Source organism: Nerophis lumbriciformis, linkage group LG01 (genome assembly GCF_033978685.3).
Source record: "Nerophis lumbriciformis linkage group LG01, RoL_Nlum_v2.1, whole genome shotgun sequence".
Classification (NCBI taxonomy): domain Eukaryota; kingdom Metazoa; phylum Chordata; class Actinopteri; order Syngnathiformes; family Syngnathidae; genus Nerophis; species Nerophis lumbriciformis.
The window spans coordinates 20213662-20229013 of NC_084548.2; the positions used below are offsets into that span (position 1 = coordinate 20213662).

The 15352-nt window shown below is 39.6% G+C and overlaps 1 protein-coding gene and 1 long non-coding RNA gene across 2 annotated transcripts in view; one reads left to right on the forward strand and one right to left on the reverse strand.

The window, feature by feature from the left end:
* Positions 1-3959: 3959 nt before the first annotated feature.
* Positions 3960-15352, reverse strand: part of plekhn1 (pleckstrin homology domain containing, family N member 1) — a 37966-nt gene continuing 26573 nt past the window's right edge. Inside the window, exons 12-16 of the mRNA XM_061977043.1 lie at positions 13496-13726; positions 12704-12859; positions 11436-11669; positions 11173-11233; positions 3960-4658 (exon numbers count right to left, since the gene is read on the reverse strand). Coding sequence (XP_061833027.1) covers positions 4474-4658; positions 11173-11233; positions 11436-11669; positions 12704-12859; positions 13496-13726 — 867 coding nt within the window. The 3' untranslated portion in view covers positions 3960-4473. The remainder of the gene's footprint in view (positions 4659-11172; positions 11234-11435; positions 11670-12703; positions 12860-13495; positions 13727-15352) is intronic.
* LOC133617236 (uncharacterized) overlaps positions 7485-15352 on the forward strand; it is a 34432-nt gene continuing 26564 nt past the window's right edge. Inside the window, exon 1 of the long non-coding RNA XR_009816961.1 lies at positions 7485-7666. This is a non-coding gene — a long non-coding RNA (uncharacterized lncRNA). The remainder of the gene's footprint in view (positions 7667-15352) is intronic.

Genomic DNA, 15352 nt, shown 5'->3' on the forward strand with positions numbered 1-15352 from the left:
AAGTATCATCCCTAGATGTGTGTGTCCAAGTTTAAGGAAACGGCAGGCTGTCTTCTTCTGATGGATTCATCACAATATTTGCAAGCTGGGTAATCAATCAATCAATCAATCAATGTTTACTTATATAACCCTAAATCACGAGTGTCTCAAAGGGCTGCACAAGCCACAACGACATCCTCGGCTCAGATCCCACGTCAGGGCAAGAAAAAAACTCAACCCAATGGGATGACAATGAGAAACCTTGGAGGGGACCGCAGATGTGGTGATGTTTGCTGTGGTCTGGAACAACAAGGCACACAAACATCTACCAGAAATGCAGCCAATATTACATACAGATAATGTGCCGTGAGACATGTAAATATGAATTGAATTAAGAGGACTTGAAGGAAATTAAATGAGCTCAAATATACCTACAAACATAATGATGCAATATGTACATACAGCTAGCCTAAATAGCATGTTGGCATCGACTAGCTTGCAGTCATGCAGTGACCAAATATGCCCGATTAGCACTCCACACAAGTCAATAACATCTACAAAGTTCACCCTTGTGCCTTCACGCACAACAATAAAAGTTTGGTGGACAAAATGAGACAAAAAAGGGGTGGCATAAAACATGTCTTAGAAAGTCGGAGAAAGTTGCACATGGTATACAAACTACGGTGAGTTCAAGGACCGCCAAAATTAGTAGGACAAAACGGTGCTCGCAAAATGGTCTCTAATCACTGAAGTAGGGCTGGGCAATATGGCCTTTCATTAATATCTCGATATTTTTAGGCCATGTCACGATACACGATATATATCTCGATATTTTGCCTCAGCATAGAACTAACACTTGGTTCATATAATCACAGCAGTTTGATGATTCTATGTGTCTACATTAAAACATTCTTGTTCATACTGCATTAATATATGCTCATTTTAAACTTTCATGCAGAGAGGGAAATCACAACTACGGTAAGTCATCCATCCATCCATCCATTTTCTACCGCTTATTCCCTTCGGGGTCGCGGGGGGCGCTGGAGCCTATCTCAGCTACAAACGGGCGGAAGGCGGGGTACACCCTGGACAAGTCGCCACCTAAGTCAATTTACCAAAACTGCATTTATTAAACAGTTATTAAGCAGTGGCACAAACATTCATGTCATTTCCAAAACAGAAAGTGCAAGATTGTCAGAGACATTTTAAAACAAGCTATTAGTGCACTTTTGTGCATGATGTCACCAAGATGACATATCAAAACAACAATAAATTAACGTGCACTTTTTGTACAGAACGCCACTACAATAGTTTAAAACAAATAAAGTGCACTTTTGTGCATGATGTCATACAAGATATTTCAATAACTGTCAAATAAAAATGAGCTGCATAACAGGAAATCAAATAGTGTATGACCTTCGCTATGTGGTAAGTTACTGCAGACTTTATCTCCTACTGTTGTTGACTATTTTTTTCATACGGTGTTGATCTGGAAATGGAAGACGCCAGGCTCAATTGGGTCAGTGCTGGTTGCTTCGGCATTTTGTTGGGTGTGGCACCGGCCGGAGATGTTGACATGCGGAGTTTCAAGCACTCCTTATTCTCAAGCGGGTGACTTTTCAAATGATGCTACAAATTAGTAGTGCTGTTACTTTTTGTAGCAACACTTTTGCCGCATACTTGACATATTAAGGTTGTCTGTTCAACATCTTCCCGCTTGGAGCCAAACCACCGCCAGACGATGGACCCCCTGTTGTTTTTCTTGGGAATGAATTCTTCTTCCTCCATTTGTTACCAGATTGGCACCTTTTCTCTCTCGTATTACCACTCGCACCGCTCCGCTTGCACTACCTGCCACACCTAACTTTACCCATGCCGCCACCTCTCTGCTCGGCGAGGGTGTATGACGTTGCAAGCACGACAGTATGTGACGTATGTAACAAGGTGCGCTTGTTTTATGTCTCTGTGAGAAGGAGAGACAAGAAAGAGTGAGAAAAGCCTGCAGTGTCATGCCCGCAGCTAATAGCAACTGCGTGAGAACGTATACTCGAATACTCACGAATTAGTCATTTTCTATATCGCACAGAGACAAACTCACGATATATCAAGCATATTCGATATATCGCCCAGCCCTACACTGAAGCATGTTTAATATAAACAGTGGGATTTCTAACAATTAGGAAGGTTTGTGTCATGTCTGTCCTCCTACAGAAACCATATTAAAAATATATATATATATTTTTTCCCTCATCTTTTTCCATTCGTCATACATTTTTGAAAAAGCTCCATAGAGCCACTAGGCCGGCGCTAAAGAGCCGCATGTGGCACTAGAGTCGCGGGTTGCCGACCCCCGAACTCGTACAACATTTCAATAGTGTGCTGATGACTCACTTTTTTTCCCCCACACAGTTCTGCTGGCCAACATAAGTGCTCTGTCTGCCATTCGATACCTGCGGAAGTTTGCCAAAGTGGAGGTGGCAGCCACTCATAACAAAAGTGTCTTACCGCCCTCAATGGGTCTTGATATCTCTAAATGACTTGGCACTACATTTAGGATTAGGTTAAGAAAATCTATGCTCATTTGCACATCTGTAAATGATCATGATTTTTGTTGAAGACTGCTTTGAATGACCAAATTAATGTATTTTTATTCACATTAGTTTTTTTGTATGTGTTAAAGTCTTGGATGTACTGGAGACACTTTAGTTCTATTTATTTCCCTTACTAAGTTTCCAATTAATGTGGGTTATTCAGTAATTACTTTAATGACTGGAAATAATCTGGAAAAAATTGTATTCTTGTGATTTAAAATTGATGTAAAAGTTTTTGTTTCATGTGTTTTATTGTGTGTGCCAGTGCTTGGGGGGTTAATAAATTGTAAAGTCAATGTTGCGTTGTTTCTGCTAATTAACACTAGAGGGCAGCATAACCTCATAAAACTCTGATAAAACTAAGCTGAAAAAACCCTACTTGCAGATACAGTACTTCACCTTTTAATATGATGATGATCTGTAGTACTATTCACAACTAAATTGAGAAAATTGTCATTCCAGTAGGTGACACTGGTGAGCCTAGACAAATGTAGGGTTTTGTAAACAATACATATTCTTAGAACAACCTTTTGGTTCCATATTTAGGCCTTATTTGGTGGCCCTGCACAATTGCAGTGTGATGCAATGTGGTTCTGCACCGCTGCAAACTACAATGTTACAATATACCTCTCTGACTAAACATGAATACTCTAAACCAGGGGTGTCAAACATCGGCCCGCGGCCGCAAAAAGGTTTCATCCGGCCCGCAGGATGAGTTTGCTTAGTACAAAAATGAGCCAAAATTTTTGAATGAAAGAAACTGCTGTTCTAAATGTGTCCACTAGATGTCGCAATAGCAATTATTTGTATCTTTGTAGATTATTTGTATCTTTGCTACATATGTAAAAAAAAAAAAAAAGACCACATGATGTTAGTGCACCAGTCGAAGAAAATGAGCAAACTACATAAATAACGTCCTGTAATTTGATTTTTATATTATTTTTTCATCTTGATAGATTGAAAATTAACACCAATGAGTTGACTGATGAACATTATCACATAATTTATTGAGAAAGTATAAAAACGACAAATAAAGATAGAATACTATTAACCGCATCGTGTAAGTGTAAAAAAAATAAAAACATTATTGTTTGTATATTTTCAGAAGGTGCTTGTTCTATTTTTAATCAAAGAAAACAATCTGAAGTTGTCTTTATTTTTAAGTTATCGTGCCGTGATTTTACCAGTTCGGCCTACTTAGGAGTAGATTTTTCTCCATGTGGCCCACGATTTAAAATGAGTTTGACAGCCCTGCTCTAAATATTACAAATACTATACTACTATATACAAATACTTTGCAAATATTTCGATGCAGCTCTTGTACTGACTCACATTACAAGTGTGGTGACCATAAGAGACAAAAAAATGTGTCGGCTTACTTTACCAGTTTTATTTTTTCGATATAAATAAACACGTCAAACAAATATTAATCAAGAAGGCGCACAGGTATCAGAAAGAAGCAGTAGGTATCAGAAAGAAGCAGTAGTGCTATGACCACCTTTACTGTGGTCACCTGTTAGTCAAAGACAGGGTTGCATAAAACAAAATAAAATGTACACTTTTTACAAAATATATACAATACGTTCCTTAATAAACAAGCCCTGATGGAATGTTTTTGATAGTTTTAACTCAAACAAAAAGAAATAGCAATGCTGTAAATGCAATATAAAAATAACATTAAAGTAAAGTATGCTCCATCACATTTAACAGGTGAAGTCTGCTTTGGACTTTTCAAAGACTTTTTCTTCCATGTCGTTCCTCTGCCTGCTGACACGTACAAACTTCTGACTCTACTGTACGCGTATTGGCCAGCACAATCTGCACCAGTTGACTTTTATGATCCCTCAGATAAAGATCCGTTGTTTGCACACGCCCAGGCGAGTGCCGGCTTTTTTGTTGTGTTTTATGACCATCTCTGCTGGGTCGCCATGGCACCAAGGCCTCTGGCCCCGCCGTGTAATCCGGTCCAGTGTGTGGGAATTCCAGACGTCGACTGAATCATCGGGGTATTGCGATCGTACTCCCAAATGTTGTCATAGTCTATTTCCTGGTCGTCTGGCTCTATGGGTTTGAGGTATGAATGAAAATCTGTCAAGGGCGACAAAGGACAGACGTTTTATAATATATTCAAGCACTACGGTTTTAGAAACAGAACTCCCATATTGTGTATGGAGGTGTTTCTGCTCATTCCGTGCGGCATAGAAACATGCAGCCGCTTGCTCGTGGCATGTGCTCATTGCAGTGTCTTAACCAAATAGAAATGCAGTGGCACGTAAGTTGACATCACGACTCAGTATGCGCACTTTGTCCAATTGGAGCTCCTCTACGCATGTTTAATGGAGTCAAATAGACAAAAGTGAATGGGAAAAATAGAAGTTAGTACAGCTTCCACTCTTCTGTGCAGACTTTCTACGATTATTTGTCTATTAAACCGGCTGAACATTTGTGATGTTGAACCCGAGAGAAGGCATGCTGCATCAGAATCTTTGTTGTAGTTTGTCTCACGTGTTTGACTTCTTTGTAGTTATTGGGGGTGTCCTGATCCAATGTTATCGGTCCAATATCTAACAAAAATATATCTATCGGATTTGCTTTGGGTGTGCATTAAAAATTAAGGATGTAACACAGTTATTGTGACCAGAAGTATCAGTGTTATTACAAACCCCGTTTCCATATTAGTTGGGAAATTGTGTTAGATGTAAATATAAACGGAATACAATGATTTGCAAATCATTTCCAACCCAAATTCAGTTGAATATGCTACAAAGACAATATATTTGATGTTCAAACTGATAAACATTTTTTTTTTGCAAATAGTCATTAACTTTAGAATTTGATGCCAGCAACACGTGACAAAGAAGTTGGGAAAGGTGGCAATAAATACTGATAAAGTTGAGGAATGCTCATCAAACACTTATTTGGAACATCCCACAGGTGAACAGGCAAATTGGGAACAGGTGGGTGCCATGATTGGGTATAAAAGTAGATTCCATGAAATGCTCAGTCATTCACAAACAAGGATGGGGCGAGGGTCACCACTTTGTCAACAAATGCATGAGCAAATTGTTTAACAGTTTAAGAAAAACCTTTCTCAACCAGCTATTGCAAGGAATTTAGGGATTTCACCATCTGCGGTCCGTAATATCATCAAAGGGTTCAGAGAATCTGGAGAAATCACTGCACGTAAGCAGCTAAGCCCGTGACCTTCGATCCCTCAGGCTGTACTGCATCAACAAGCGACATCAGTGTGTAAAGGATATCACCACATGGGCTCAGGAACACTTCCGAAACCCACTGTCAGTAACTACAGTTGGTCGCTACATCTGTAAGTGCAAGTTAAAGCTCTCCTATGCAAGGCGAAAACCGTTTATCAACAACACCCAGAAACGCAGTCGGCTTCGCTGGGCCTGAGCTCATCTAAGATGGACTGATACAAAGTAGAAAAGTGTTCTGTGGTCTGACGAGTCCACATTTCAAATTGTTTTTGGAAACTGTGGACGTCGTGTCCTCTGGACCAAAGAGGAAAAGAACCATCCGGATTGTTATAGGCGCAAAGTTAAAAAGACAGCATCTGTGATGGTATGGGGTGTATTGGTGCGCAAGACATGGGTAACTTACAAATCTGAAGGCGCCATTAATGCTGAAAGGTACATACAGGTTTTGGAGCAACATATGTTGCCATCCAAGCAACGTTACCATGGAAGCCCCTGCTTATTTCAGCAAGACAATGCCAAGCCACGTGTTACATCAACGTGGCTTCATAGTAAAAGAGTGCGGGTACTAGACTGGCCTGCCTGTAGTCCAGACCTGTCTCCCATTGAAAATGTGTGGCGCATTATGAAGCCTAAAATACCACAACGGAGACCCCCGGACTGTTGAACAACTTAAGCTGTACATCAAGCAAGAATGGGAAAGAATTCCACCTGAGAAGCTTAAAAAAATGTGTCTCCTCAGTTCCCAAATATTTACTGAGTGTTGTTAAAAAGAAAGGCCATGTAACACAGTGGTGAACATGCCCTTTCCCAACTACTTTGGCATGTGTTGCAGCCATGAAATTCTAAGTTAATTATTATTTGCAAAAATAAAAAATAAAGTTTATGAGTTTGAACATCAAATATCTTGTCTTTGTTGTGCATTCAATTGAATATGGGTTGAAAAGGATTTGCAAATCATTGTATTCCGTTTATATTTACATCTAACACAATTTCCTAACTCATATGGAAACGGGGTTTGTATTATCTATCTATATTATATTATATTTATTTAAAAATATAATATAATATAATAATATAATATATCTGTATATATTATATACTGTATATATAATATGTAAATATAATGTATATGTTATATTTTATATTGCTACTGTGGTACATTTTTAGACTACTTAATATCTGCATTATCCTTTCCATCCTTTGAAACTGAGCTACTGTGTGGAACAATTTCCCTTATGGATCAATAAAGTTTGCCTAAGTCTAAGTTATTATTATTTTTATTATATATCAGTGGTGTGCCGTCATGGCCAGCAAGGCCTTCTCTGCTGACCTAACATAACCAGAAATCATGATCATAATTAAAAAAAAAAAATTATTTTTGTATTTACTTTCCCTAAATATCTAAAAATATTCATATTCTCTTCATGTCATATTATGCTCCTTCCAGTGCTGTTGTGTTTAGTTTTAGTTTGTATCCAATCAGAATTCAGCTAGCTTCTGTTGCTATGCTGTACGAAATCTGCCAGAGGCCTTGCACTGCAAGTGAACGGGGACATACAGTGATAGACAGTTGCGATAGCCAATCAGATCACACGTTGTTGACAGTAGCCTCTCTAGGTAGCCTGGTGATAACGAGACTGTGATTGGACACTCCAAAGTAAGTATCCAATCACAAGTTTCAATTTAGCAGGAAGCGGGAAGTGTTGCGCCGTATCCAGACCGAGAAGGAGAACAATACGTTAATTAGGTGGCAGATATATATTGCAAGGCCATTTTCAAGAGAATATTTGAAGAGAAGAGAAACTACATCTTGTGAGACGCTGTCAGCTCAGCTGTTCTGCCGATGAAATGGGGAACGGCGTCGAATAGGCGATACTAATTGTGAGTTCAAATATTTTATTTCTTCACTTTTAATGTTTTTTGACATTTTAATTCTGACTGTACTGCGTAAGATATGTTTTTATTGCTGATGCGTTTCAATTGATTTTGAAATGCACCAGAAAATAACCCCTTTTGTATACTGTTGATGTGGTGCAATGCTCAGTAGTACGTAAATGTATTCCTGTATAGTATTTCTCCAGCAATGGTCATGTGGTTACATCAATGGTGGTATTTTGAGAGGTCATCTTTGAAGTCGGACATCACTGAAGGCCTAGGTGGGAAACGCACCGCCCAATAATACCTAGATCAGGGGTAGGGAACCTATGGCTCTCGAAGCCAGATGTGGCTCTTTTGATGACAGCATCTGGCTCTCAGATCAATCTTAGCTGACATTGCTTAACACGATAAGTAATTAATAATTCCGCTGGTAATCACAGTGTTAAAAAAACCGTTTAAAATATAAAACATTCTCATGCATTTTAATCCATTCATCCGTTTTGAAGCATTGAAGTATTTTATTTATTATTGGTTAGCTTCAGAATAACAGTGTTATTAAAAAGAATAAGAGACTTATTATACTCTAAAAATGTTGGTCTTAATTAAAAATGCACGCATTTAGGTGTATTCAGTGTTACAAAAATATTATATGGCTCTCACGGAAATACATTTTAAAATATTTGGCTTTCATGGCTCTCTCAGCCAAAAAGGTTCCCGACCCCTGACCTAGATAATATCTAGGTCAGTGGTTCTTAACCTTGTTGGAGGTACCGAACCCCACCAGTTTCATATGCGCATTCACCGAACCCTTCTTTAGTGAAAAATAAAATGTTTTTTCTCAAATTCAAGACAAAGTTATATATTTTTGGTAACACTTTAGTATGGGGAACATATTCTAAGTAACAAAGACTTAATTTAGAGTTTTTTGGACACTAGGGGAACATAATCTAAGTAACAAAGACTTAATTTAGAGTTATTTGGTTAGACGGTTAGGGCCAGGGTTAGGGGGTTAGGTTATAATAAAGCCATGCCGAATAAGGCATTAATAAGTACTTAATAATGACTAGTTAAGAGCCAATATGTTACTAATGTGCATGTTAATAAACAACTAATTAATGGTGAATATGTTCCCCATAGGGCAGCACGGTGGGAGAGGGGTTAGTGCATCTGCCTCACAATACGAAGGTCCTGAGTAGTCTTGGGTTCAATCCCGGGCTCGGGATCTTTCTGTGTGGAGTTTGCATGTTCTCCCCGTGACTGCGTGGGTTCCCTCCGGGTACTCCGGCTTCCTCCCACCTCCAAAGACATGCACCTGGGGATAGGTTGATTGGCAACACTAAATTGGCCCTAGTGTGTGAATGTGAGTGTGAATGTTGTCTGTCTATCTGTGTTGGCCCTGCGATGAGGTGGCGACTTGTCCAGGGTGTACCCCGCCTTCCGCCCGATTGTAGCTGAGATAGGCTTCAGCGCCCCCCGCGGCCCCAAAGGGAATAAGCGGTAGAAAATGGATGGATGGATGGATGTTCCCCATACTAAAGTGTTACCATGTTTTTTTACTGGTGCACAAAATGAACCGTGCATGAACATCACTTTGTTCAAACAACAAAACCAACACAGTGCATAAACTCACAACAAATTACACACCTGAAAATCAGTCTGACTTCTGCTGTTGCCGTTTCTGTAATACGCCGATATAAAGAAGTTTTTATTTACACGATGAGTCGGGTGTGTTTTGACCTCCGCCGAACCCCTGAGCCCGACTCACCGAACCTCTAGGGTTCGATCGAACCCAGGTTAAGAACCACTGATCTAGGTATTATTGAATGTGATCAAAAATTACTTATACACAAGCTGAAGTCTTTAAACCAAGTTTTTATTTAAAACATTTAATAAAATACATTGACACCAAATGTTCCTTCATTAGCAGAGGAAATATTCAATATTGTTCTGGCTTCTTAAGAGCCATATTATTTTTTTATTTCAGTGTTTAAAAAATTGTATTTTCTTTTTATTTGTGAGGGTTTTAGTGGGGTTTTTTTTTGTCATAAATAAAAAAAATATGTGTGGGTGCATTACTTCTGTCACGTGAGTTCACTTCCTGTTGTCATATTCCTTGAGTGTCAAGTACTTCCAGTTGCGGCCGCAGACACTCGAAGTCACGCCCCCTTAAAGACGTGCCAACAGGGGTAATGTGTTTATATAAATTTAGATTGGGGAATTGCATTTCTTAAGAGGTAAATATATTAATGTTTCGTGTTAGCATTTATGCTAGCTAATGAGCTAGCGCGAGCATGATTCTTCAGGAAATGAGCAGTATCCCCGGTCTGTGAGTTTATTAAAGTCTTATCAATTTTATGATCATTTTTAATTTAAAATGGTACTACTAACCGTCACAGTTCATCATTATACCGGTTAGCGTTACACCCCTATTTAAAATCTACGATACAAGCAGTCATGCAGCAAGTTTACTTGTGCAAAGCTGGACAGCCATTTATATATACCTGGGATTTATATAGCGCTTTTTTAAGTACCCAAAGTCGCTTTACATGTAGACCCCATCATTCATTCACACCTGGTGGTGGTAAGCTACTTTCATAGCCACAGCTGCCCTGGGGTAGACTGACGGAAGCGTGGCTGCAATTTGCGCCAACGGCCCCTCCGACCACCACCTATCATTCATCATTCAATTTACCGGTGTGAGTGGCACCGGGGGCAAAGGGTGAAGTGCCCAAGGACACAACGGCAGCGATTTTTGGATGGTAAGAGGCGGGGAGCGAACCTGCAACCCTCAGGTTTCTGGCACGGTTGCTCTACCCACTATGCCATGCCGCCCCCATTTACCAGATAAATGTCCTCCAATGTGCACACAAGTTTGATCTTTCCTTGTAATTTAAAAAGCAGCTACACAACAGCAAAGCACACAATAGCAGACAAGCTAGATACATGTAATTAGTGTCCTTAATTGATTAGTGTGTTACATGGCAAAGTTGGTAGAGTGGCCGTGCCAGCAATCGGAGGGTTGCTGGTTACTGGGGTTCAATCCCCACCTTCTACCATCCTAGTCACGTCCGTTGTGTCCTTGAGCAAGACACTTCACCCTTGCTCCTGATGGCTGCTGGTTAGCGCCTTGCATGGCAGCTCCCGCCATCAGTGTGTGAATGTGTGTGTGAATGGGTGAATGTGGAAATACTGTCAAAGCGCTTTGAGTACCTTGAAGGTAGAAAAGCGCTATAAAAGTATAACCCATTTATCATTTATTTACATACCTACAATTGTTCTCTGTGTAATTTCAGTTGATCAAGCCTTTTATAACATTCCACCCTTCAAAATAAGAGTATGTATAGTGCAGGATTCATACTGATATCGTATCAGATTAATTTTGGTATCCACCAATACTCAAGGCTCCAATATCAATATCGTATCGGAAGTCTTACTTATATCGATCTGGAGCTACAGTATTCGCACATGTCATAGATTAACAGAGCAGTGTTTCCTCGCCTCGCCCTTACCTGGTGAGTAATTGTTCAACAGATGAGACGTTTTGATCACAAAGTTGGAGCCGAGGTGTGCCTGTGGACATACGTGAAAACACACAAATCCGTCACTTCCCGTGATCAACACTAACAAGTATTCTCATCTTCACTCAACATCCACAGCACCCGATCGTGTAACACATGTGGATCCGATACATACAAAGTCACCCGTGCATGTCGTACCGCGGCATTCCAGAAACCAGAGTGCCCTGAGAGATGAGCGACGGTCTGCTTCTCACCTGCTCTTGTCCTTTTGAGGGCGCGGCCAACAGCTTGAGCCTCGACACGGCCTCGGCTCTTTGGTCAGCTTGGGTCCCCATGTCCGAGCCCAGAGCCTGTACCTGGGAGTTGGCCTGCATCAGGTTTCTCCTGCTGTGTCTGCCCATTGGAGGGGTGCGCAGCTGGAAGTTCGTGGTTGGAAGCCAAGGCCCCTGCTGGTGATGGAACAGAGGAGTAGGCTCAGGCCAGCTCTCCTGTTGATAGATAAAGGATTATGACTTCTGATCTTGAACTTATCTGATCACACAGATTCAACTGTACAAATGCAAATCTCATCGAGAATGACTTAATTTATGGTCATTTGAGCAGCACCAAATTGAATTTGTCAACAAAGTTTGAGCATTATTTACTGAAAACATAAAGAGAGTTTAAAGGGGGGCTTACAATGATTGTCCTCCTTTTTGACTTTTAAATGGTGTTATAATGTTGGATGCTCGTGTTAAACCAGGGGTGTCAAACTCATTTTAGATCAGGGGCCACATGAAGAAAAATCTACTCCCACGTGGGCCGAACTAGTAAAATCACGGCACGATAACTTAAAAATAAAGACAACTTTAGATTATTTTCTTTGTTTAAAAATAGAACAAGCACATTCTGAAATTGTACAAATCACAATGTTGTTGTTTTTTTTTTTACACTAACATGTTGCAGTTAATAGTATTCTATCTTTATTTGTCGTTATTTATATTTTCTGAATGAATTATGTGATAATGTTCATCAGTCAACTCATTGGTGTTCAACTTCAATCTATCAAGTAAAAAAAAATAATACCAAAATCTAATTACACTGTTAATTATGTAGTTTGATCATTTTCCTTGACTAATGTACTAACATCATGTGGTTTATTTTGTACATATGTAGCATCATCTACAAAGATACAAAGGATTGCTATTGCGACATCTAGTGGACACATTTAAAACAGCTGCTTCTTTCATTAAAACATTTCAGGTTAATTTTTGTACTTAGCAAAGACCCACAAATTAACTGATCTGTAGGTAGCTGAAGGTTTAATATGTCTTCTTGTCAATATGCTTTTCAGTTTCTTCCTGTCAGACAAGATTTCGGTATAATAGATGGAATATTCTAACTTAAATATACGGTTTACCTTAAAAAAAAAATAGGTGAATATTACATTCTATTATACCAAAATATTGTCTGAGTAGAAGAAACCGAACTGAACTGCTGTAAACTGACCCAATGGGCGCGGTATATCATTGGCACAACTTACCATTGGCACAACGTCCTCAAAGGCATCTATTTCAGGGCTGCAGGGCTCATCGTAGAGCGGCGACAAGGGCTGTCTTGGAGCGCACATGTCCGAGTATCTTTGCGGGCCGTTCATGTGGTAGCCGAGAGACGTCTGAGAGGTGTTCCAGCTGTTTGACTGATCACACAACAAACTCAAAAGTTAGTTTATTGTTCTATTTCACCCTCTGAGGGCTCACATCAATCCAAATTAAGATTTAAGGTCACAGTACAGAGCGGGGTATTAAACTAATGGCAGATAAGTGCCGGTGTTACAACTATCCACCATCAGATGTGTGTTGGATGTAAAAATGGTGGCATATTAATACAAGCATATCCTTAAAAACGCAGTGGTGTACCAACCACTTGCACATGTTTTTAATTAGTAGGTGCAACATCACCCATAAAACAGGGCACATATGGCATGTTGCTAGGCAGAGTTCACAGGCCTCAATCATGAGTGCCCCATTGACCAATGAATAAAACATACATAAGTGAGCAAAAAATCACTCCACACACACAACACTGGAATGATTCCGAGATGTGTGCTCTGTATTAAATATATAATAAGAGTTTCCGTAAATCAAGTAGTGCAAAGTGTCAGGTATATGTTTCCTGCTTGTGTATCTATTGTCATGTTGCAGCTACTGTCATTATCAAGACCCTGCTCAGCTTTCTGCTGACTGTGTATTTATAAAGACATGTAAGATGAGTCCGACCGGTCTCAAGGGGAATCATGCACTTATCACGTTTAGACGCCGGGCTGACGTTTTACCTTCACAAGCGGGCCTTTGTCCAGCCGATGCGTGCTTGAGTAGGGCGTGCTGTACAGCTGCGGCATGCCCGCCGAGACCTCTGCAGACTGGAGGTAGGAGCCGCGCTGGGGGGACGAGTAGCGCAGCGGGAAAGGTCGGGAGTCACGTTCGGGTTTGTTGTGGGAAGATACGCTGTTTGTCCTGCTTCCCAGGCGGGCGGTCTCGGTGGAGGAGGGACGGCTGGAGGTGTACTGTTGACAAAAAGCAGGACATATTTGGTTGTAGTCTGTAAGGATGGGTACCTTTCACATTTGAATCGATACTGTACCAATCCCTGATACCTCGGAATCTATACCTGTACTCAACGGTACCAATTTTCAGTGCTTCTGTGTGTGTTCAAATGTGTTAATAAATGTTAATCGTTAAATAAAAATATATTTTCGATTAAACATTTAACAATTGTGAAACCTGTGCTGTCCAGTTATAGCTTGTTTTCTTACACGTCTGTGTCTCATTTGCAAGTAGACTTTGCATGCAGTTGCGATTCCAAGACATTAGATGGCAGTAGTGCATTGCTACGGCATGTTGCCGTGTCAGGATGTAGTCTTTGCCATTAAGTTGAATGTGCCAATTTTGTCTTTAGTTGAGACCGAGAAAGTGTTTATTTATACTGTAAGTACTAGCTGTGAATCTTTGGGTGTCCCACGATTCAATTCAATATCGATTCTTGGGGTCACGATTCGATTCCAAATCGATTTTTTTTTTCAATTCAACACGATTCTCGATTCAAAAACGATTTTTTTTCCCGATTCTCTATTCATTCAATACATAGGATTTCAGCAGGATCTACCCCAGTGTGCTGACATGCAAGCAGAGTAGTAGATTTTTGTAAAAAGCTTTTATAATTGTAAAGGACAATGTTTTATCAACTGATTGCAATAATGTAAATTTGTTTTAACTATTAAATGAACCAAAAATATGACTTATTTTATCTTTGTGAAAATATTGGACACAGTGTGTTGTCAAGCTTATGAGATGCGATGCAAGTGTAAGCCACTGTGACACTATTGTTCTTTTTTTTAATTTTTTTTTATAAATGTCTAATGATAATGTCAATGAGGGATTTTTAATCACTGCTATGTTGAAATTGTAACTAATATTGATACTGTTGTTGATAATATTCATTTTTGTTTTACTACTTTTTGTTTGTTCTGTGTCGTGTTTGTGTCTCCTCTCAATTGCTCTGTTTATTGCAGTTCTGAGTGTTGCTGGGTCGGATTTGGTTTTGGAATTGGATTGCATTGTTATGGTATTGCTGTGTATTGTTTTGTTGGATTGATTAATTAAAAATAAAAAAATTTAAATTAAAAAAAATAAAATACAAAAATCGATTTAAAAAAAAAAAAGAATCGATTCTGAATCGCACAACGTGAGAATCGCGATTCGAATTCGAATCGATTTTTTCCCACACCCCGAGTAAGTACTGAATTTATTACACGCCAGCTGTTAAATTGTAACCGACATCTTAGTTGTAGTTTTCATGACCAAATTTGTAGGTGTTGAAATTGTCATTTAAAATCGCTAATGCTAATCGGTAGCATGTCTTTGATCAATCCAATGTAAGTTAGCATCGAGGTAACGCATTTTGAAAAGTGGAGACTTATTGTGTTTTTGAGTGCCTTCTTCCTGCTTTGTTGGCACAGACATTTGTAACATTACCTTGAGTGCTTGACTGCTTGTTTACTCGCAAAGTGCTTGAGCCCGTGCAAAGTCTGAAACTGGACGTGACGTCACCACATGCAAGAAAGTACCAAAATATGGCACTATTTGCTTTTATGTAAATCGATACAAGGGCAACACAGACTGAATTTGGTCGG